The sequence below is a fragment of the Syngnathus scovelli genome, chromosome 7 (assembly GCF_024217435.2).
Source record: "Syngnathus scovelli strain Florida chromosome 7, RoL_Ssco_1.2, whole genome shotgun sequence".
NCBI classification, from domain to species: domain Eukaryota; kingdom Metazoa; phylum Chordata; class Actinopteri; order Syngnathiformes; family Syngnathidae; genus Syngnathus; species Syngnathus scovelli.
Window position 1 is genome coordinate 581,052 of NC_090853.1, and position 23,187 is coordinate 604,238.

The 23,187-nt window shown below is 47.7% G+C and overlaps 1 protein-coding gene across 2 annotated transcripts in view; it reads left to right on the plus strand.

Annotated features, from left to right (window-relative positions):
• LOC125972487 (cell adhesion molecule 2) overlaps positions 1 to 23,187 on the plus strand; it is a 46,681-nt gene that overhangs the window by 10,439 nt on the left and 13,055 nt on the right. Inside the window, exon 4 of one of the 2 annotated variants that reach the window (XM_049726198.1) lies at positions 20,856 to 20,882. The exons of the other annotated variant lie outside the window; for it this stretch is intronic. Coding sequence (XP_049582155.1) covers positions 20,856 to 20,882 — 27 coding nt within the window. The remainder of the gene's footprint in view (positions 1 to 20,855; positions 20,883 to 23,187) is intronic. 2 annotated transcript variants of the gene reach the window in all.

Genomic DNA, 23,187 nt, shown 5'->3' on the forward strand with positions numbered 1-23,187 from the left:
CTCGTTGCATCATCCATTTCGTGCTCTTGCGTCTTTTTTTTTTCTTTCTTTCTTCTTTTGGGTTCCTTGATCAAATTGGACGTTCACTACTTTTGCAGAAAGAAGAAATCTGCGTTTTCTGCAAAAAGTTGGCATTGACGCAAAGTGATTAGCAGCCAGTGTGCGGCGGTCATTTTTTGTGTCACTTTTCCAAAGCAGATTTTGGTGTCACTTTTCCAAAGCCGTTTTTTTTTTTGTTTGTTTTTAACAGAATAGTCAAATATGTCATCGTCGGCAGCCGTATGGGCCAGCCATAACTTGTAGTTGTATGTCGATGTCGCGGTCAACAAGGTGTAAAGTCCAAAGTGACATATCACCGAGGCGTTTTGTCAGGCTCCCGTCGCCGTTTGTCCGCTTGGTGCGCTGCCAGCAGACGTGTAAATGAAATGTGCGCCGGCGTATGTAACACGACGTGAGGGCGCAACAGCTTGCGGGCCAGAATGTCAGATGCCGCCGCCGCGGAGGGCCCGCTTTGTTGTCGGGCCAACGCGGCGTGAGCTCGCGCCTGCCCGACACCACCGGGACGCCGAGGCAGATCCTCAGTCCATCTGTCTGTGCGCACGTCGTTGTCGTCGTCGTCGTCGTCATCGCTTCCGCCGCCGCAATTAGGAGCGGAGAGATCAAAACGAACCTGCGGCCAAGCATATTGCAAGTTCCGGGCGGGAAATGAACTATGTAGCTTGAGGGTTGGTACATTCATTTACTAAAACAGTGTACCATTTAAAAATATACGTGCGTACGGTTTATCCCAACAATATGCTTTTTATGTCTTACAGTACTCACAGGCATGTTTTTTTTGTCTTCTGAAATTTTGATTGCAGCTTCTAGTCATTTTTAGTAGCCCTTCTTCCTTTCTGTGCAACGCATGGCCAGATGATACAGGCCATTGGCGTGCTGGCATATGAACTAGCATGGATGCTAATTGTACCGCCGCCTTCCTCGGTGATGGACGTTTTCATTAAGGTGCCTGTCCGACGTCCGATATTCGCGTTTGTCACTAGTTGCAAGCAAAATGACTCCCATCACCCATTTCATTCTTTTCAATCAATTGGAAGCGCTCATGAATAACAGGACATGCTAAATTTTGCGGTGAAATAAGCCAGAAATGTATTTTGTTTTGTGTGTGTGTGTGTGTGTGTGTGTGTGTGTGTTATTATTCAGCGTGCCTGTCTTTCCTGCAATCTGATTAGCAACTATGTCCCGGCAAAGTGTTTTGACAAATAATGTTTGTAGCGAGTGTCTCGCCACATTCTCGCCGGTGACAAATGTGCGCTGATAATTATTTCCTGCGTGATAGGCTGTCAGTGTCGCCGCATCCCGAGAAAAAGTTTCAAATTAAAGCGGACAAAATGACAGCTCAGGTGTGTTTTTAGAAGCATCCAAAATGATGTTTCAAAAATGTTTGTTGTCAAGCCAGCCTTGGCTCGGCTGAACAGCCGACGCGACGCGACGCGTCTGAGATGTCATTGTTTAAAAATGACGGTGGCATCTATTATAAGCCGTCTGCATTTCTTCTTGTTTGTATTTACGTATTTCGAACATTGAATGCTACGCTATTGCGCAATCCAACTCTCCCTCCCTTCATCAACTTGCCGCTTCCCTTTTGCAGGTAAAACAACAAGCGGCGTTTCAGGTTTCATTTCTTCGGAGGCATTTAGCGCACAATGCCACTTTGGAAAGCCGGAGGCAGATGGTTTCATTTGTACGTGGCCGTTAACGCGCACGTCCGCCTTGCCTTATTTGCATTTAAATGTGTTTGACCTTGACACTCTGCGCACGGCCGGCTCCCTCTTTTGTGGCTTCGCACCTTTAATTGGATGATTATTTGGCGTTTTGGGCCGCAGCCTGCGTTGGTTGTTATTATACTTTGTTTTCGCCCAACAGGAGATTTGTTATGCGTCTTTGCAGATGAGATTTTGGTGTTATCGGCTAATGAAGGGAATTTTTAATTACGGGGTCGACGGTTGTCGCCATTTATGGCGCGTGACCGTCAGGGGGCATCGCGGCGAGTCACCCGCGTGCTTTCTTTGGCACGTTCTGACGAATCCGAGGTTGAACGTTGATGATCTCGTTCCGAATAGCGCCAAGAACTGGCATTTGAGCTGGGGTGGGTCGACATTTTATATCCACTGAACTAACTCCAGTGGGCCATTTTGCTCAACAGAAATCAACAGCACGACTCGAAATCATCCTAAAGTGCGACCGGAACGCCTCGTTAGGCTTACCCGTGTTTTTTTTTGCTTCAACGAGCTGATGACATCGCCGGGCAAAAAAAACCCCCAAACAAACAAAAGCAAACAGGCGCGCCGCGCCGCGCCATCCATCAGTCTAATTTCAGGTGGCATCAATATTGCAAGCAGACGGAAATTGGCCTCTCCGGAGCTCCCTGATGAAAGCACGTGAAATAGCTGAGCTGGTACGTCTTGCTCACATCCCGCCGTTGATTGCGCAAGTCCGCCTCTGCGCTCTAATTGACGCCCGGCGGAAACCTAAAAAAAAGGCAAATTTATTGGCAGGCCAAGGTGCGTCCACTGACGGAACTTTGAAATGAAAAATGTCCAAACGGAGACAAAGCTGGCCGGCCAGCTCGCTGCTGTCTCAAATGTCAAGGCAACTCTTGGTCCTATTTCAACTTTTATGAGACTTGTATTGAAGCCTGGAGGTGGTCAAGATGAAGCAAAGGATGCCTCCATTTTGGTCACTTTAATCAGAATAGTCATGCTTCCTGAAAATGGCAGCCGTCGTTACTGTTTCATTTGAGCGATCGCCGCTCTTCTATGACGGTTTGAGAGAGGTGTGCTTGTTCGGTCGGTCGTCACGTCGTTTTGTACCTTAAAAAGAAGAAATGTCAGGAGTTTTGATTCCTGCTTGTTCAAATAAAGCGCATTAATGGCCACAATTACCCGGGCTGCTCGGCTGTCATATTTAATAACTTCACAACGGGAGCGCGGTGAAAACGAAAGGCGAGCCGTAGCGATACGGTGGGCTGAACGTTGCGTTGCGCCTTGCCGCATGCCAACGACTCCACAGAATCATTCGGGTGTTAAGATTGCAAGATACGTCTTTTGATTGACACCCGCTCGCTCGCCAGAGGCGAGGCAAACAAAAAAACACAGAAGAGTGCGAGATCGTTTTTCATTATTTCAGTTATTTTGAAGCAAAGAAAGGATGCAATGCAAACATTTGCTCCTCAAAACATCGACGAGGTTTCAAACTTTTCATTTCTTTCCGTTTTAAATGTATAACTAATGACCCAAAATATGCCCACTCGCTAACGGAAAATGAACTCGCAATCACCGGCGTGACGACGAGTATCTCCTCGGACCTCTGCCAGGAACTGTATGGCGCATTTATTTGATTTATTTTCTTCCCATGTCATCTTTACGACTTTGATGGATGACACAGGAGCGTTTATAGATTTTGTAGCTTTGTGTCCCTTCACCAGCCTTTTCCTGCCCTTCTCTAATTCTTTTTTGGTGGCGTTGCGGGTGCGAGTGGACGGATGACGGCGGCCGCGGGGCTCGGCGCGGCGCGGCGAGGCGCGGGCGGCGGAGTGTGCGGCTCGCCTCGACCCCTGTCACTTTGACAGAGTGAACACGTTGCGAGAGATAATGGAAACTTTCTATCGGAATAAAAGAGAGCCTCGCCGCTCGTTCATCAACATCGATTACTGTACAAAGACGACTGGTGAATCGCGGCGAAATAAATAAGGACAACAAAAGTGGGCGCTATTTGCCTGCTAGGGGACATCACCTCAATTTGTTTTCAGCTCTCACGGTCGCCCAAAACATTCAGCCGCGGGCATTCATTTGTCGTTTTGTGTGCGTGCGTGCGTGCGTGTGTGTTGGAGAGCGCGAGAAACAGACAAGCGTGTGTTTTCACTTGCTTCAAATACTTTAAGACAAAACCGAGTGCAAGGCCTTTCCACGTATTTGTCCTTCATTTATTTTTCTGACATCTTTAGATGAAAGAATTGAATGCGACCTGGCACGGCTTCCACGTGAAGCGAGTTGTTGCAGTGCCGCATTCAAATGGGACTCGATTAAACACGGCCGACTGACTGGCCGGGGAAAACAAATACACACACCATTAGATGCCATCAGCAGATTGTGGAAGAGCGAGCGAGCGAGCGAGCGACCGTCCCATCCCGTCCCGTCCCGTCAAACTCGGGCAAATGTTTGCCGTCATGTCCCAATCCAACTCGATTGCATTTTTCGAATCACACATTTTTTTTCGTTGGGCTTGATGGTCATTGGCTGGCCGGGAAATGACCATTTTCATTCATTATTAACAGCGGTATTCAACATTTACGTGCTTGACGGTCCATTCAGCCCGATGATCGTATGTTTTGATGGTGGTGTTTTGAGCCAATTATAAAAAATGAAACAAAATTCATTCACCACGATGACGGCGGCGGCGGCGGCGGGCGAAACCTTCTGTCGGACGCCGCGTTCAATTATGTCTGAATCGTCGGGAGCTTTGGATTGTCAAGCCATGTTGAATAATTGGATTAGGACAATAATAGGAGCGAGGATATATTTCTTTGTCCTGTGTGACGGATCTTTTAATGGGAGACCAGAGCCGAGCAGGCCGTTAAGCAGATGGGCCGCCGTTGACTTGGTCTCCAAATGATGTCTTTAGTGCGGGCAAATGGCCTAATTAGCATGGCAACGCTAGCGCAAATGAATGCTACGCGGCATCTCTTGTGTGCGAGGCGATGACACTCAATGACATCGCCGCATGTCCGATCGCTTTGGCTCCCATTGAAGTGGTTGGGGGGGGGGGCAATCCTGCCCAACTTTGGGGCATCAGTGCGCAAAAAACACTCTGGTCCATGAAGCCTGTTGATTCCCGTCATCTGGGTGCATATTACAGGGATCATTTGTTTTATTTGCCAATTGATTCTGACAAGGGCTTTTGTTGACTCAGGAAGTAATGGACCAAACATATGTTTGAAGGTTAAAACGGAAATAAAGCACAAAGCCCGCCGCCAGGATTCAAAAAACCAATAAATCCAGTTTACAAATCCATGAATTTGTTGCATGTATTTTACAAAATACTATCTGACGCAAGTTGCGAGCAAGGTGACACGCCCTCCTTCCCTTCCCTTCCCTTCCCTTCCCTTCCCTTCCCTTCCCTTCCCTTCCCTTCCCTTCCCTTCCCTTCCCTTCCCTTCCCTTCCCTTCCCTTCCCTTCCCTTCCCTTCCCTTCCCTTCCCTTCCCTTCCCTTCCCTTCCCTTCCCTTCCCTTCCCTTCCCTTCCCTTCCCTTCCCTTCCCTTCCCTTCCCTTCCCTTCCCTCCCCACCCGCCTTGGCCGGTCCGCTCGCCGCCGTCGCGCATGCGAGTCACATCCGTCGCCCTTCGGCGTGAGCGATGATGTGGTAGGCCGATGATTAAGTGCGGATCCATCCGTTGCGTTTGCCCGCCTCCCGCTCCAGACGACCCCTGAATAACAATCGGGCGACCGATCAATTATTTAGTTCATATTCTTCACGGCTACAAATGATTGAAGCGGCCTTGAAGCGAGCGGGGCGCATTGTCAGTGTGCTTTATGGATCATCCCGGCCGGTGTCAGCCGCTTAGCGTTGATGATCACTTTAGCATTAGCGTTATGAGCTGGAGGAAATTACCCAACAAATGATTTGCTCATTTTCAAGGCCTAAATATTCAGCCCAAATACTCCATTTTGGATTTTTCTTTTTGGAGCAATTTAGTAGTATTTGGAGCCGACATCACAATGGGCTGATAATAAGGAAGCGGTTCTTCCCCTTTTCGCTTGAGTGAAAATCAAGTGATTAGCATGCTTGTTTATGCTTCTGAGAAAATCACCCAGAGAAATCACCCAGCATACTTTTGGAAAAAAGAAAAAAATCAATTTGTTGTGACAGATGCTTGTTTTCGGGCGCATCAGCCAAAGCTCAGCGTGATTATCTGGACCGTCACGCTTTCCCGCTTTAGTTGTCAGACCCAGCAAATTGTTCATTTGGCACGTTGATGAATCATCATCTGGGTGATTAGCAACGTGGAACGCAAGCTTGACGACGGTGCAAACGTGCTTCCCTTTTTACGAGCCCCAAATTCGACCTGTTCCTTGACCCAATTTCAACTTTTCCCGAGCGTTCTCTGCCAAGCGGAGAAATACTGAGCCAAAACCGATGAGCCTTCCTTCCTCCTTCCTCCTTCCTTCCTACCTCCTTCCCACTCGCTGGCGACCTCAACTGGCTTTTGCGCTCGCTACCTCTCGGCAGGTGCTTGCGCGGTGGCGTTTTTGTTTTAATTGCCTTTCATTTTCTCTTCCTCCTCCTCTGCCGCCTTCGACTTTTTGCTAGCAGGTGACGCCAATGTCATTTTTCACGGGGCGTAACAAGTGGTGGCACGCAGGAGCTTTTATGTGAGCTTTTAATGGAGTCCAAACGCGTCGGATTTACCGAGCGGCGAGGAGAGCGGAATCACATTTATTTACCGCCGCCTCCGCTGATGAGATTTAATCCTCCCTCGTAGGTAGCTAATAAGCCTTTATTGTGGTGGCGGCGGTGGCGGCGGTGGGCCGGGCGGGCGGAGAAGGCTCACACCATTCTCTCTCGGACTGCTTCTGTTTGTTTTCATTGTGCGTTTACATTCATCAAATGACACAAGCGTTGCGTGTGTGCTTTTACAAAACTGAGTGCGCTGTGGACCATTATTTCTGGTCCTTGTTTGTTTGTATTGTGCTAGGTGGCGCTTAGCATGAATAACTGGCTGGCGGAATGAAATGTACCTTGTGAGTCTCCATGAGTTTGCCAACTATTCAGTGGCATGCATGGAGGGGGGGGGGACGCAAATGGGGTGAGTGCTGCTCCTTTTAAAAATAAATTGAATGAGCCGCAAATTGTCTTTTGTCAGGTAATACACTGAATACAGAAAATATGAGTGCCGGCGGTGGTGCTCTGGCGAATCCCCCCCGACTAAAAAAAAAAAAAAAAAAGAAAGGAAACATTTTGTCTTTGATAATGGCGCAGCCTCTCACCCTTGCAGATGTTGACGGCGACCATCAGTGGTTTCAAGCTTTGTCGGCCGGCTTCAGCAGCGGCGCAACTTTCATGCCAGCGGTGACCTCCGCGGCTTTGCGCTCCCGTCGACGGCAATCTTGGCCCAGGGTCCAAACGGGGAATTTAGCGTGGCTCCCGCGCGGGCGTAACAAACGGTCTCCTCGGCTGGCGCTTTGAAGGATTTTGAGTATTCCGGAAGTGTCAGCAAGGATATTTGGAGGTGAGTTTAATTAGAGCGCGAGCGACGCTTCTCTGCCGCTCAGCCAAAAGAATGCATAATTGCTGCCAGACGCAAGACGGAAGGAAGGAAGGAAGGAAGGAAGGAAGGAAGGAAGGAAGGAAGGAAGGAAGGAAGGAAGGAAGGAAGGAAGGAAGGAAGGAAGGCCGTCGTGCATTCTGATTCGCCCCCGCCACCCTCGCATGCAGTTTTTTCCCTGCTTTAGAAACTTTATTGCTTTGTGCAAAACTTGAGCATGTTATACCAATGGTGTTTTACATGTTCAAATGGATTTTTTAAAAGTGTGGAACTTAGTATATGTCAGATTACAAAGTGTCTTACCAGTACCTCGTGGCCCGGAGACATTTATTACAACTCCAACAACTCTGCGAGGAAGCACAAGACCAACCGAGCCGTCTCAGGTCCAACATCATTGGCCTCTGATACGGCGCGACAGCATCTGTGGAGTTCCTCAGGGAACTGCTTTAAGTCCACTAGTTTTCTATCAAACTTGAACCCTCACTTCCTTTAGTTGGACTCCCCAGTATTTTTGTCTTTTTGTTCCCAAATATGGCCAAGACTTAAGATCATGTGTCAGGGAGAACGTGACAAGACAAATTGAATTGAATATATCCGCTAACAAGTCAATTAACACCTCTGTGTTGGTGTCAATCACAAAAAGGAGATTCATTTTTTGACGGGACTTTGCTTCCTCCGAGCTCCACTAAACGTCGATAATTGCCAGAATGGCGTTTTTATGTGGCCGTGAAGCAGCTCCCCTCCCGTTAAAGACTTTATAAGGACTGAGGTAAAAATGGAGCACACCTCGGAGAGACTCGCTGTAATTTTCCTCGATGAGGTGCAAGGATTATTGGGTCTAATCTCCGCTCGCGTGAAATTTCTGAGGCCGCCTTTCGCTGCTCTGTTTGCAGTCAAGGTCATTTTGAATTTCCTCATTGTCTGCTCCTATTTTAAGCATCTGAAAGGTAGAATAAGTACCATTTGCCATTTCCCAAGGCACAAAATGACCTGGATTGTGAATATCTGGAGGGCTCGTCATAACCTTGCACCCTAATTAGTCTTTGAGACATTTTTTTTGTCGGGACAGATGGAAAGATAGGTACAAGTTTTGCAGCCAACATCCAAACAATACATTTTAAAAGCATTCACATTGAAATGTGATCATCCATACCGGCGCAGGATGACGGACGATCATTGCAGCTGTCAGGCGCACCAGTACAAGGTTGGAGATTGATGGTGTGTTGAAGATTGAGCTTGGACATGACACCGAGCTTGTGTGTCAGCGACAGGTTGACTTTGAAAAGCGATGATAATAAAAAAAATTGTCTCATGACAGTGCCATCATTCTGTGCGCTTAAAATATGTTACTTGGTTCATTTGTTTTTTTAGTGGCCGTTATTCTTCATGTTCAGGCCCTCCTAATTTTTGGGGACTTGCCTTTTTTTTTTTTGTCCTTCCAGTATGGACTTAATCAAATTAATCGGCAAACAAATGTTCCCCAAATGAAACCTTCCGTGCCGCCAAGGAGGACAGAAGGTCACCCATCCGTCTGCCTCCATTTTGCCGCCGCTTTGTTGAGGAGTCCTTTTTTTTTTTTTTGCCTTAATACCCGAGGAGAGTCGATACACTCGAGCGCTCGGCGAGGTGATAAATCACAACAGACTTTTATTTGCATTCCGCCTTTGAAGCATTTGGAATTGAATTTTTCCCCCCCTTACTCTCAGCTAAGAGGCTGTGATCTTATTTTGCTTCCGCCCTCCCTGGAAACCTGATTCAGCTCAAACACGTTGAAGCCCGACCGGCACATTTGCATAGCCACGTCGAGTCAAAGAAGAAAAAACACTCGCAGGTTTCTCCGCTCGCACGCTGGGACTCATCGGGGACATCTTTCAAAGTCTTTGAGGAGTGTTAAAAAGCACTCTGCTTATTTATCTAAGTGTGTGTGTGTGCGTGCGTGCGCAAGCCCGGGGGATGTGACCCGTTTGCAGATTTAGGGTGGCAAACTTGAATGTTGAATCTAACTTTTTCAAAATATTTTTGGGGGGGCTGGCTAAAACGGTAACTTGACTTCAAATGTAAATGACGGGTATTTATGGTGACGATATTAGTCAGCACAACAAAGCAAGCAAGTTTTTTGCTGCAAAACAAATTTGCTGCGTTGTTTGTACTACCTGGCGGGCCGGCAGCCTGCGGAGTGAATCCATCAGACGGCAAAAAAAAAATAAGCGGCCGTAGCCTCCGGCTATCACCAGATTGCTTCCCGTGGCGTAGCGACTCACACATGGACGCTCGCAATAAATGGCGGTCGCGCGAGGTGGCGGAGAGGGTCTGCAGCCCCCACTACGACCCGACAAGCGGGATGCCTGCCGCGTGAGTCAAATGAAAGGCTGATTTCAGCCGGTGACAAATTCACCGCACAGGCGTTTCCACTTGGGACGCCTCAATATTTGGATGGGCGCTAAATGGTCCGCTTGCACTTTGCGGGCCTTTCTGCTGATCCTTTAAAGGAGTCCTTTTCCAGGGCACCGACCGACCAGGGAGTGCCAGCACTCAAATTCACTTTGAGAAAGGCCGTGACGGAAAATGTGCTGAAAGGGCCCCTATGGTGGAGTGTGTGGGCTTATTTTGGATCCGTAATCATCTTACATCTGCAAGGTTGTTGACGACTTTTGGGCGTGCCAGATGCGGCGCTCGCCAACAGGGAAGACGTGAAACATTGTCGCGGCGCTGCATTAGCACCGGCGGGATTATGCAAATGAGCCCCAATACGGGAATCGGTATGCCGAGGACGTTTGGCCGGCTTTGAAAGCTGGCCGCGTCCCGAGCCAAGAAAGAATGGCGCGCGGCGTGTCAGCCGCCGGCTTGGACACGCTGCAGCTGCTTGGGGTAGACATTTGAAAAAAAATTGGGATTTCTTTTTAGCAATTGAAAAAATTGGCTGAATGAAGAAATCCAAATGTTTTGATCTTTTTTCAGTGATGTTGAGCAGCCCAGTTTGTTGACTTCCTGTTCTGCGGTCTCATTTTGAATTGTATCGCAGCCTCACCAGGCTGAAGCGCACGCATTTTTGAGTAGTCTCACCTCCCGAGAGCTGAATCTCCGAGAGGTCGAGAGTGGTCAGCATGCCTGGAGGCTTACCGGAGGCAGGGCGGGAACTTGGGGGGGTTGCTTTGAGTGTAACTCAAGGCTGCTGTCAGGGGGGGGGGGGCACGTCAGCTCATTATTAGTTTCAGCTCCTTATTAGACGAACCTCTTGGACATCCCGGTGGAGAAAAAGCTTTAGGAGCTGACAACAAAGCGCTGATGTCCGCCTCTTGCCAAACGACCACGAGAAATTAGAGCGGCAATTATTCAAGCCTCACCTGGCTGCCGCAATTTCTCCAAGGGATTTTCGGCGTGAAAGGAGAACAAGGCCGACTCTCCGCGTCGTGCAGTCGTAATTAAACTGAACATCGTCCTCGAAAGACCAGCCGGGCTTCGGGCCCGCGGGCGGATGGCATCGCGTTACTCGGCTGATAAGAGGTGGACGTTACGGCCGACTGCGCTTCCGATGCAGCGCGAGCAAAAACATTTTCCGTGTCGTTGGGGGTACCGTTGTGACATAATGACCACCACGTACATTGAGTGATGCCACACAGAAAACATTCAAATCCAATCATATTTTTGGTGTTTATTTTAAAGCAATCCTTTCACTGCCATTGACGGCTATAGACGTCATTTTTTCGCTTGGCTGGCAGTGAATTGGTGAACTCATTGGCTGGAAGGGAACAGAGTAAGCTGCTGGGAAGAGCACCAAGCTCTCTTGGAATGCTTTTTCCCAACGAGCGAGTTGCCATTTTGGGGACCTTGACGTGTACTTTTTGGGGGTCCAGGAAGACACTCGTTCAATCCAAAAGCCACCTGGCAAGCTCGCACCAAAATGAGGACACCTGTTTCACCGATTGACACCAAATCGGGTGTGTGTTGATCATAACGGGGCGCATGAAATAGTCTCAAGAACCCAAGCGCGAAATTGAAAAGGATGTCTGCCATTTTGCTTTGAGCGGCCATTTTGGGCTTGTATTTTGACAAACTCCTACTAGGGAATTTGCTCAAATGAAACCCAATTGGAAGTGGGGATCCCAGACAGATGGGCTCTGCCAAATTGCCAAGATTTTTCGTCTTGGCCATTGAGTTTGAAAGGAGTGTGCTGGCTTCAGCTTGTTTGTCATTTTGGAAAAGAAAAAAGAAAAATCAGCCCCAGAGACCAATTTCAGCGCTCAACGCGCAATGCGTTGGCAGTAGCTATCAAAACAGCATGCACCCAAAAAAAGCCAAGCCAGAAATTCGTCCGTATCGGTTTCAAAGTGGCCATTTTCTGGACTCGTACTTTGACAAACATCTATGGGGGATTTTGTCAAGACCAGAAGGCTGATGCTAAATCCTGAAGCTTTTTTTCCTCAACCTAATGAGGCCAATGTTTGATGCTCATTTTCAACACCGGAGTTTAAAATGGGTTTTGCGTCGGTCGGGGTCTTCCGGTTGCTCCCGCCGCACTCCTGGCAAAGCTGGAAAGCAGCTTAGCGCTCCATGCCCACGTGTCATCCAGACATCCTCTCGAGACAAACACTCCAGGGTTTTTGGAGCGCTGAGGAACGCTCTCTAGGTCAAAGACTTCTTCCTCGCGTAATCGGCCAGCCGGCCGACAGAGGCGCTTGGCGAGCAAAGAGAATCTCGTGCGGCCGGTGGCAGCGTATTGGCCGACTCAGCTTTTGAGGCCGACGGCTGCCGCTCTCGCAAAAAAAGCATCATTGTCTTCTCTTAGCGCGGAACTTTGCAAGCTAGCCGGCCGGCGCAATGCTCGTCGCAGCATGAGAAGCCCTGCCGACAGCCGGTGGGATGCGTTCCACCCACCCGAGACTATATTTTCACAAAAAGGGAACGTAGCCGCTGAGCCGGCGATGATACAGTCTGGCGGAAGTGGCGCCGTCTCCAAAATTGGATCGCTTCCTGCTGTCATGAGTCACCGGTTCCTTTCACCGATATCAAACCCAAATTGAATGAGCACAACAGCTTGTAGCAAAAGCAATAACGTCTCGTTGTTGCTGTTTTTCTTCCTGAAAGAACATCGGCCCGCTCAACTCATAAATGTTGACGTTGTTATCGCACAGCTGGAGCAGTGCTCCAGTCTGTGCCCCCCCCCCCCCCCATTCTGCCCATGTCGCCGTGACCTCACTTGTTTGAAAGTGCAAACAACAAAACTGCTTAGGTCTGCTTCATACTCGAGTTGAAAATCAAATCATCTCTTCTTTTTCAACATTGTGAGATGAGTTTGAAATTTAAAAAAAATTGTTTGTAGTGTACAATGGCTATTTGCCCTTTAAACTATGGCAAATCTCCTCATTTTTTAATGTAATAATTTGCTTCTGCTTGTGGCAGAATCTCCTTTGCTAGCCAAAAACATGTTGACGTAATGACATTTTAACGCTACAAAGCAAACGTATCGTAAGCAGGAAAGTGATATTATTCCACACGTGTCGCGGCGTGCAGGAGCAGCGCTATGGTTTCTCGCCTCCATTAGCCTCCTTTCCTCCCGCCGATCCTGGCCCACACGCTCGTGTCGTAGAAGTTGTCAGGCCGAGTAATGGCGCAGGAAGCGTGTAACATGGGGTGGGGGGCCGAAGTGTGTCGCATGCACTTTCATTCCCTCTAGAAAAGAAATAATGAAGTACACGGTCCGGGCTCACCGCAGGAAGCGTAATTTGGTTTGCGCCGCTGACAGGTTATGACGGGCGCTGGTCGGAACATGATTTATTTGCGCCGCTATATCGCTCCCAACTAATTGGACATTAGCCACTTCCCGTCCACGAGCCGTGTAAAATGCGCGGAAGCTGAATCCCACTCGGATGTTTCATTCCCAATGGCTGCCATACTGTCCATGTTTTTCTTTGCATTGTGCCGTCTTTACATTGAGTCAACAGGGAGTCAAGGGCGCTGCTTCAATTGGCTGGGAAACAAGTGTGCTCACTCCCACAACGGTGCGTCCCCCCCCCCCCCCCCACCCCTTTTTTTTAATCTGTGCCAGTTTTCAAAAAATACCAAAAGAATTCAAACGTCTTCACAGCTGCTCTCATCTTCGCAATTGTGGGCCAATTCCAAAATCTATCCAAGCTGTGTGTGGTAGGCAGGTTTGTAAATCTGCCCCCCGCCCCCCACCACCACCCGCCGCGTCAACAAGTCCCCCCATAAAATCGACTCTTGACGGTTGCTTTCCCGCTTCTGCAATTTTATTGCACTGAAGTTGTAAAATGCATCTCGGGCCGCAACCTGCCAAGCAATATCTGGGCGCCGAGCCATTCCTGGGTGACGGGGTTGCTCATCTGGCGACCCAGACACGCCAGTAAATTCAAGTCGTAACGTCTCGGAGGGTCTTAGGAGCTTTCAGAGCTTAATTAATACTTTTGGAGCGACATTCACAGGATTTGTGATGGACCTGGGTGATGGGAGGTCATTTCAACTTCATCGCATTCATATTTTCAATGAATATATCACTGAGGTTGTGATGTCATCTTTTTTGTAGCAAAAGATGTTTTTCTGCTCTGGACTCCAAAGCAAGGCCGGACTCAAATGAAATAAAAGCCGGTCGCTATTTGGCCGCTCGCAAGGTTAATCTCCTCCAACAGCCGTCGGCCCGGCGGGGGAAGAACATTGCCTTCGTCCATCTCGCCGGGAAAGTGTCGGAGAGTTGCGACGGGGACACGGTAGCGCCGCGATGCTCTGTCAACGGCCGAACCCGCCCCGCTCCCTCAGGGCGCATCCATCGCGACCGACGTCCTTTCATTGCACTGTGGCGTGCAATAAAATGTGCAGAATGCAGCCACAGCAGAAACATCAAGCTCAAAAGCATTTCCCTCATGGAAATGACACGGAAAGTTAACAAGATGGATTTTTTTACAGACCGATATTTGGCAGAATCAAATTTCACATTTGAAGAAAACAAGACAAATCCAGATCATGACAAATATCAGGCAATGAATCATAAAATTCAAATTCAAATAAATAGCCAAAACATGAAATGAAAAGCACCATCAATCTTCTGAGCCGACGGAGTCGGATGTGACAGCGCTACACGCGAGCCGCGACCCCGGCAAATTGTCGGCTTTGAAAGCTTCAATTACGGAAGGCGGCGTGAGAAAATGCTTTTTATTGGCATGACGCGGGTCCACCGTGTCAGCCCGACTCCATTAGCTCCTCCGCTGAGGAGTGGCGTCTCATCAGGTGGGATTGGACGTACCTTTCGTCGCTCGCCGAGACCTCGCTATTGACCGCTCGTCTCGGCCCGGTGTCAGCACGCCGGCCGGGAAAAAATGTTTTCGTCGCGACGGTCTTTGCCGCTCCGTAATCCGGATGGAAGTCGTTTTGTTTTTATGAGGCCGTCGTGCGCATCTGCTTCTTTTGAAAAATCCAATTGCAAATGGCGGCTGTCTGACAGAACCTCGCATTTCCCGGCAGCCCACCTTGAAGACCGCTCGTTATTTACAAGTTGTCCCGTCGCCAATCGAGCGAATGTCGCCGAGCGGATGCCCCCTCGCTGCGCCGCTTTGATGATCGCTTGCGACGGCCGGCCCAGGTGCCCGAATAACTTTGGACCCGTAGGACAGCTGGCGCCGCGGCAAAGGAGGGCTCGGAGGCTCAATAATGAGGCCGACGCCAGATAGGCCCCATCTGTTTGCGTAGTGGTCGCAGATGAGCAAAGGTCTCCTGGAAGCGCTTCCGGAACCGAGGACTTATCTGTTTGGCGCCGCCGTGCCACAAACGCCGACCTTTTTCCACAACCGAGAGTGCGAGAGATCATGATAACTGTAGTGTCCACTATGTTTTCAGCCGCTCTCTCCTGGTGTAGGTCACAAAGAAGGTCGTAATGAATACTACATTGTAAAGAATGTACAAAGGAAACCATCACGTTGCCTTTTAGACTCCGAAATAATGACATTAGCACCTGCGCTGGTATCTTGTGAGCTACCATGTGTTAAGTTATTTATTCTTTGTGATGATCCTTTAGTGTAGTTTTTGTTTTTTCACCCAAAAAATTCACCTGAAGTGTATGTTTTATTCATTCATTTCTTCTTAAAGCTCATCCTAAGTGATCCTGCCGTGTGTGTTGTGTTAAGATTGTCAACCTCCTGAGTGACTGTGGTTTAGTCCGGCTGTGTTAAACGTCACCATTCCATGTCCGCGTTAGGAGATTGCGCTTCAAGCAGGAACATGAAAGAGCACCCTCCATTCTTTTGGAAAAAGGAGCACCTTCCAAAAACGCAGCGGCCGGCTGGCCGGCCGCCCACCCGCCTTGAATTTACTCAGTGGAAGCATCATGAATAATCCAAAACGTCCACGTGGATCGATTGGCCAAGTATTTCCTGGTTTGAACCTGCTTCTTCCTCCTGGAGGGAGGGTCTTTCCCCCGCGCTCGTCCATCTCCACGCTTTTATTGCATTTCATCGATCAGCGCCAGACCTCCAATAAAGACTTCACTTTTGCTGTTGCTCGCAAAGCGCCTGATTTACTCAAGGTGCAAACAACATCCGTAAACTAGCAAAACGTTGACGCGGTTCCAGAATGCAAATGGATTCCTTTCCATGCACCGGACCGGAGACAAACTCGCCACTTGTTAAGCTAAAGGTCAGCGCAGATTTGCGTGTTCACATTTGCTTCAACTCGCATCGCAACGTGACGCGCATCTCTATGGCAACGATGCGTACGAGCGATCCCGAGCCCGCACCTGCCGCGACGACAGGCTGACGTGAAGTTTGTGGAGGCAGCTCGCAGCTTTTCATCTGCTGAGCCAACACCGCGCGAGAGGTCTTGGGGGATGCTTTCTCGCGGCTAAAAGCGGAGTTGGTCTGCCTGCCTGCCTGCCTGCCTGTGTGTGTGTGTGTGTGTGAGGATTTTTTTTTTTTTTCTGTTGGGTAGTTGATGTTTGTCCACAAAAGCGGAGGCTGCTTTCAAACGGTCCCAACAGATTGCTGCGCTTTCTCCTTATGAGCCATTTATGGAAATCAGAGTCAAAACTGTCAACAGCGTGTCAAAAAGCTCAAGTGAAATAGAAGACTTGAAGGCCAAAGCAAAGAAAAATGATGAAAAGATGTCAACTGCTTTAAAGTAACACAACATTTTGAAAGCGTGACCCTTGTTATCGAGCTTCTCTCCCTCTCTTTTCCCAACTCTAATTTGTTTTTCATAATAAATAACGGTCAATCCTTCCAAAACAACAACTCACCACCTCCCCTTATTCCCACCAAAAAATAGTCATATATTTCCTTTGTTGTTTTAATGTATATATAATAAACTGTGCCTGCGCAGAATACAGACACCAAATTGGAATTGGATCTGTAAACCCGCCAATGTGAATCCAGTGTAAGATGAAAATGAAAGCCGACCTTCAGTGCAGAATGGACCGATGCCAGGTTGAAGTCTGAAATGGAACGCGAGGTGATCGAGTGTGTGTGCGCGTGCGTGCGCGTGTGTGCATTCGAGTAGCTGAAGTACGAGCCGGTGTGCTAGCAGCTAAACGCTTGTCCAAAGACGTCGTCGCCACTTACTTGAAGGGTTTCAAGTGGTTCTCTCATTTTGTCAGCACGTATGCTGACCTTCTTCATTTGGGCATCCTTCTTCGACGCTTTTGTCAGACTGTATGACTTTCAACCATTTTCTTGCCATTTTACATATGGCTGAAAAATTCAATGACGCGCCAAGGTCAAGATGGCGGTTGATGATCACTAAGTGCAATTTTCATTGTCCTGAGCAGATTTTGAAAGGCTCGTTTGAAATCGACACCTTAAACTCTGTCATGAAAAACAAACAAATGAATTTGTCCCATTGTGAGGTGAGCTCAATTGTGTTTTTACCTCCTTCATCTGGAAATATGCGCTCACGTTGTGAATACAAACGTGAAAGCAACCCAGGCCGGCCTGGGTTGCTCATCCGCCAAGTAAATAAGGCATATTGCCAAGGAATTAGCCTCCCCGCCGAGCAGGTAGAAATCAAGTGCCGGAGAGCAAATTGCCGTTTCGGAGAATCAACGGACTTACAGCATCAAGTCAAATCAACGACTGAGTGCTTTTCCATTTAGGCCAGCCACATGATTGTACAGTGCAAAAATTGGGGCTTGGCTATGCTTTGTGTGGCCTGTGGAAAAATGGACTCTCTAAACTTTTGGAATGAACGAACGCCTTTGAGGTGCTTTGAATAATCCAGTGATTTTTTTTTTTTTTTGCAGTCAAATCTCATCTGGAGCCATTAAAGGCGCCTTCCAAATCTCATAGTGCAGTGTGCTAACAAACAAACTGTGTGGTTTTCACATGCTTGTTTGCTTGCTACTTAGCCAGCTAGCTAGCTAACTAGCCTTTATGTCACGTTCGGCCATTTTATTAAAGCGGACTATTTTGGGGGGAGCTGAGTCCTTTTTTAAAGGACAGGCGGCCTATGAAAAGACGTTGACCGTCTTGCAGTAAATTGAGGTCGGTGTTATTTGTTTTGCAAGCACACGTCTAAATCCTTCACGCTTGATTTATTGAAAATATTTGATTATGGTTGTGGTCAAAAAGGGCAATTTTGTCCCAAAGCCACACGGTTCGTCTTTAAATATAAAAATGGAGCCCCCGAGGCGAAAGAAAAAAGGCAACCATTTTTTGATGTAAAGTTCAGCAAACAGCTTGTTTCTACCTACAACAACAACGACAAAGCGTGTTCATGATTGTTTATAAATCTCCGTCTTATTACGATTGGCATTAAGAGGCCCATTTGTTTTGTCATTTTATTTTGCCAAGTTTGATTGCAGTATTTGGATTGCTATTACGTCGCACCTCTTTTTACAACGCACTCGCGAGTGGAAAAGATGTGAAAGTCGTCTCGTTCGTCATTTGTTGGCGTTGCCGTGACACCGCCGCCCGCCGCGTATTAAATCAAGGTTTTCGAAATCACTGCGGTTTGCAATCTTTTTTTTTCTTGTTGTTGTAACATTTACAAGCTTGCACTGCCATAAAGTGCTTCAATTGGAACATGCTGTAGGAGGAGTTCAATTGGCTTTCTTGCTGGAGTTGTCCGTGAGAGAGTCGATACGTTGTGTTTTTAAGCCATATGGATGAAAAAGGAAAGAAAGAGAAATTCTTGTCTCCACACATTATGCCGTTGGCTTCACACATGATAAAACAGCAATCACACAAATGAAAATAGACTCTGAAGAGGCAGGCGCATCACGTCGAATGAAACTTATGTGCGGATGCTTGGCTTTTCAATATTCGCACTCATTTATTTAGCATTTTATGAGCAGGTTGTATAAGAAGATTAAGTACGGCGTCAGAAAAAAAATGCAAAGTCTACAGATACGCGCGTGCTGCGTAATGACCAATCGTAAAAAGTCAAGTCTTTTCCATTACGGATGCGTGTGTGCGTGTCTTTTGGAGGAATGGAGCGTCTTTCTGAACCTGTGTGACAGGCCCATGAGCACAAGGTGTCGCTGTCACTCATCTCCACAAATGTTATCTTGTTCACTTGCTCTGGAATGCAAATGATACCGTTTTGGAATGGAAACAATGGCAGTGCTGCAACGTTGAAATGGAATTAGGCATAAAGTGAAAGGAATAAGATTAACTATGCAAATAAAAGTTTCTCCTCCCAAAAGCTACATTGTCTTTGGCGCTTACAAAACGCTCTCGCTAGCTTCTTCAGTGGTGACTATGTCGTGCAAACACAAATAAAGGCTAATTGTTATGATGATGAATAAAGAAATAAAAAAGATGGATTCAATGAAAAATAAATCAATGCACAACCAACCGCATGAATCAATAAATCAATCCTTTCCTCTCCTCTGCTATAGAACCTTTTTGCTCCAGAGTCAAAGCAAGTGTTTCTATTTACTGTGTGGGCATTTTTCTGCTCTCCCCTAGCAAATGTGCCTTCCCTGCCGTTTACCAGGCGACTCGGCCGAGCCGCTTTCTAACGGCGCCGCGTGATTCCGCCCGAGGGTGTGAGCGCGTGAGCCGAATGTGATGAAGCGCACCGGTTCCACGGGTTAGTTACACGCCGGTCGGTCGTCCCGGGAGACTTGCTCACGGCTCGCCGATGGCCAGATAACGGCTCACGCTGCGCTTCTCAGCGGCCAAAAAGATTGCTTGTCCGCCCGTCCGCCTCAATTACTTTCTCGCCGCTTTCTTATCTGGCTCCCGTTGACGTGCTTTGTTTCGGCGTTGGTACGGTGCTCATCCGTCTCGCCAGCCATCTGGATTCATTCACGGGAGTTCTTCCAGGATGTTCTCGAGCGCTACGTCCATTCCGAGTGACTTCTCAACTGGCCTAGACGTGAGAAGGTGACGTCTGACTGAACACTTATGACACGTGGGATCCCTCGAGGCTCTGTCATTGGAACCCTTTTGTTTTATGTTGAACTCGGATGCTTCAGCTGTTGAATCCGGATTGAAATAAATACGTTGACTTTTTGTCTTTCACGTGTTCTATTGGAGAACCGTTTCCCTCGTTGGTCGTTTTAATGAAAACAAATGAGTCTTTTTTTGAGCCATACTCGGGAAAAGTGCTGCATGTGTGAAAATGCAGCGAGGGCAGGGCAGGGCAGGGCAGGGCAAGGCAAGGCAAGGCAGTGCATTGCAGGGCCGCCTCCCAAAGCGCCTCCTCTGCAAACGTGTCACCGGCGTGATGATGGATGGGCACGCTTCTCACATATCAGCAAAGAGGAAGTCGTCGTTTCAACAGCGATGGCGTCAAATGAAAAGTTCTGAACGTGGTTAGGGAAGTTGTACGGCAAGCCAAAGTGTCTGAAAGCCGACGCTCCAGACAAACGAGCGAGGCTGATGAAAGTCATCAAGGTGGAAATTGGACATTATCGACTCTTTACCGTCTTGGCAGCTGTCTTCCAAATTGGGCCTCGCGGGAATGATTAACTTTGTTATCAGCATTTGTTTTTTTCACACCCCTTTTTGGAGCTCTTAATTGTTTGCGTCACACACTTTCAAAAGAAGTGTCAGAGTTTCCATAGTGTTCTGATGACTGTTCAGGCAGGAGCATGAAGTTCTTGTAAATTGTCTGACTTGTCTGCCGGCGGGAGCGGCATTAAGCTTTGCTCAAGATGCTGCATGAAATGCTGCTTGTTACGGAAGAAGAAGGAAAAAGTCAGCCATGTTTGGGACAAATCAGCCTGGCTGTGGTTTGGATCGCACACCTGACAATTTTCGGACACCTGATGAAACGATGTAAAAAGAAAGTGAAAGTAAGACTTGTTGTTGCCCTGGAAACAAGCGGCTTGATTCAAGAGCGTGCACCGTACGCTAGAAAAACGGCTGACGAGCGACTGGCCAAAATGTGTGTGTTTGAGAGTGGCCGATGTGCTGCTTGAGAGCGGATTTGCGCAATTATCTGGAGGATCCCTTGCTCATTTGTTAAGGCTTGCAAGGCTAGCCGACGTTTGGCCGCGCGCTCTATTAAATCCCAATGTTTCCTCCCGGCTGATAATTATGGCTGTGTCTAACCTGCTGTTTTCTCCCCTCCCCTCACGCTATCAGTGGAAGGGACAAAAAGCAAAGCCAGAGGTGAGTTATTGCCTCCATTTTCTTGCTACATGATTGATGCCGCCGCCGCGCTAGCAATAAAGCGCACGTGGTGGCAAAGCGTTTGCTTTCTCTCCACTTGACTGTTATTCTTCCGCAAGACAGGTTCAAGGGCATGCATGGGGTGGCTGCACCTTTGGCGTCATTTTCACCCGTAATGTGCTTAATGCTCGCAAACCGTATTGAGTCATACCTGTGCCGCCTTTCCACATGTGTGATTATTTTCTCAATGTGTCCTTATACGGGGTGATAGATGACCCTAAGAACTCTTCTTCTTTTTTTTTTTTTTTGCATTTTTACCTTTCCCTGCTAACAGCTTAATAAAGAAAGCTGTGGCAAAACCACTTTTTGTCTTTTTGCATTTGAAAGTCAGCGCATGAAAACCTGTCACCGTTTTTTTCCGTTTCATCTTTCTTTCCAGCCAATTGCGTAATATAGTTCACAATCGGGAGACAATAGTGTTTTCATGACCCACTTTCCGATGTGGATATATTGTCTTTTTTTTTCTTCCTGCTGCACAGACACACACAAAAACAATGATAAGAAGTAAGCCTCCTCCTCCTCCTCCTCCCCTCCAGGATATTTATTGCCAGCCCGACCCTTTTGTCTCCCCGCTGCGTCAAATCACAGGGGAGGACTTTGTTGGCTTACTCAGTTTGCAGCCTCCAAAAACAAAAATGTCCACTTTGACGGAGAGCGCGGCTCATTGCATTGTTTTCTTTTTAATGGGCTCTTTAACATTTTAATGAACTCATTAAACATTTGCACTGACTGCAAAGCACGTAGGTGGATCCGACTGATGAAAGCCTTCGCAGATAACAAATGGATGTCGCCCAAAAATAACCTTGTGCAGGTTAATACCAAACTGACACACAACTAGACCTTTGAGAAAAAAAAAAACTATTCTAATGTTGCATATGTTAAAATAAGTCTACAAGAGCCAGTTAAAATAAGGCCCCCATAAATCCCTCTGAAAATTGCCCAGGTTGGAATGAGACGACTAAAAAAGTCAAATAAATCCTCCCAAAGTGAAAAGTAGACCACCGTAAATCCAGAAGGCAAAAAAACGAACTTGACGACCGTAAATCCACCAAAAGCCGCGCAGGTCAAAACGAAACTTGCGCTCCAGATCAAAACTGAAGCGAGAGTGAGTCTGGTCACGTGGCCAAAAGGCGCCCTCGCCCTCGCTTCGCCTTTTACCACCATTGCGAATGGATTTTCCATAACCGTATGATCGGAAAGGCCCGTTCGCTACACCGCAAAGGGCAACTTTGCAGACATGCCTCACTCTGGACAGGTAATTTAGTGATTAGCTCCCGCTAATGGATCAGAGCCAGATTTAGTGCTAATTAGCTAACGTCCTTAAAGACTTCTTAAATCTTTCCAATCAAGGAGAGCTATAGCTTAGCAGCGAGACTTTATTGCCCAAGTGTTGGCGTTAACAACTTTCCTGTCAACGTGAGCGATGACCGGCGCCGACAAATATGACCTTTCTCTCGTTATTGCAACAATTTAGCTGTAATATGGTGTTATTCCTCTTTGGGCCTGGCACCGAAGGTCAGTGAAGGTGACACGGCGGGTGGAGCTGTTGTGTTGCCTTCAAGGAGAACCGGAGAAGTGGAAAGTAAAAAAAGAAAAAAAAAAATCAAGCATGTCTTATCTGTTATATGAGGCAACGGTTGCCATTATCAACACTTTGCAGTTAATGAACATGTCATATTGGCACATGATCCTCATGATGAATGTAGTGGCTTTTAACACGCTGTTTGCATAATTGCTTCGCATTTTTATGCATTAGGGGGGAGGGGAGGGCATGCGTGCACGCCACGAGAACTTAACGACGGCTATATAGGCTGCACTTGCTAAAAATCATGGGATCGCTGCATTGGCATCTTTGTAATGTATTTGAGCCTTGCCATCTTCTGTGTACGACCATTTGCCCTCCATTTTTTTTCTTTTTTATGGAAATGCCACCAAGAAGTAGGTAAGGGCCTCCGACTGTTTAAAAAATAACAAACGCTCACAGAACTTTCCATCCGACACAGTTTCGAGGTAAAGTATCGTACCTTCTGGATTCAGAATCAGAATACATTCCTATCTTACTTGTAAAAGCGTATTTCTATCCCGTTCTTTCCATCTCTCATCCCTTGTTACATTTAATTGCAAACACATATTAGCTCAATTCCTATTTTGCCGAGCTGCGGCGCCAACGATAACGCTGTTTAAACACGGGAAGCTGTTAGCTGTTTGAAATTGCTTTCGGCGTCCGTGTTTGCGGGTTCAAGTC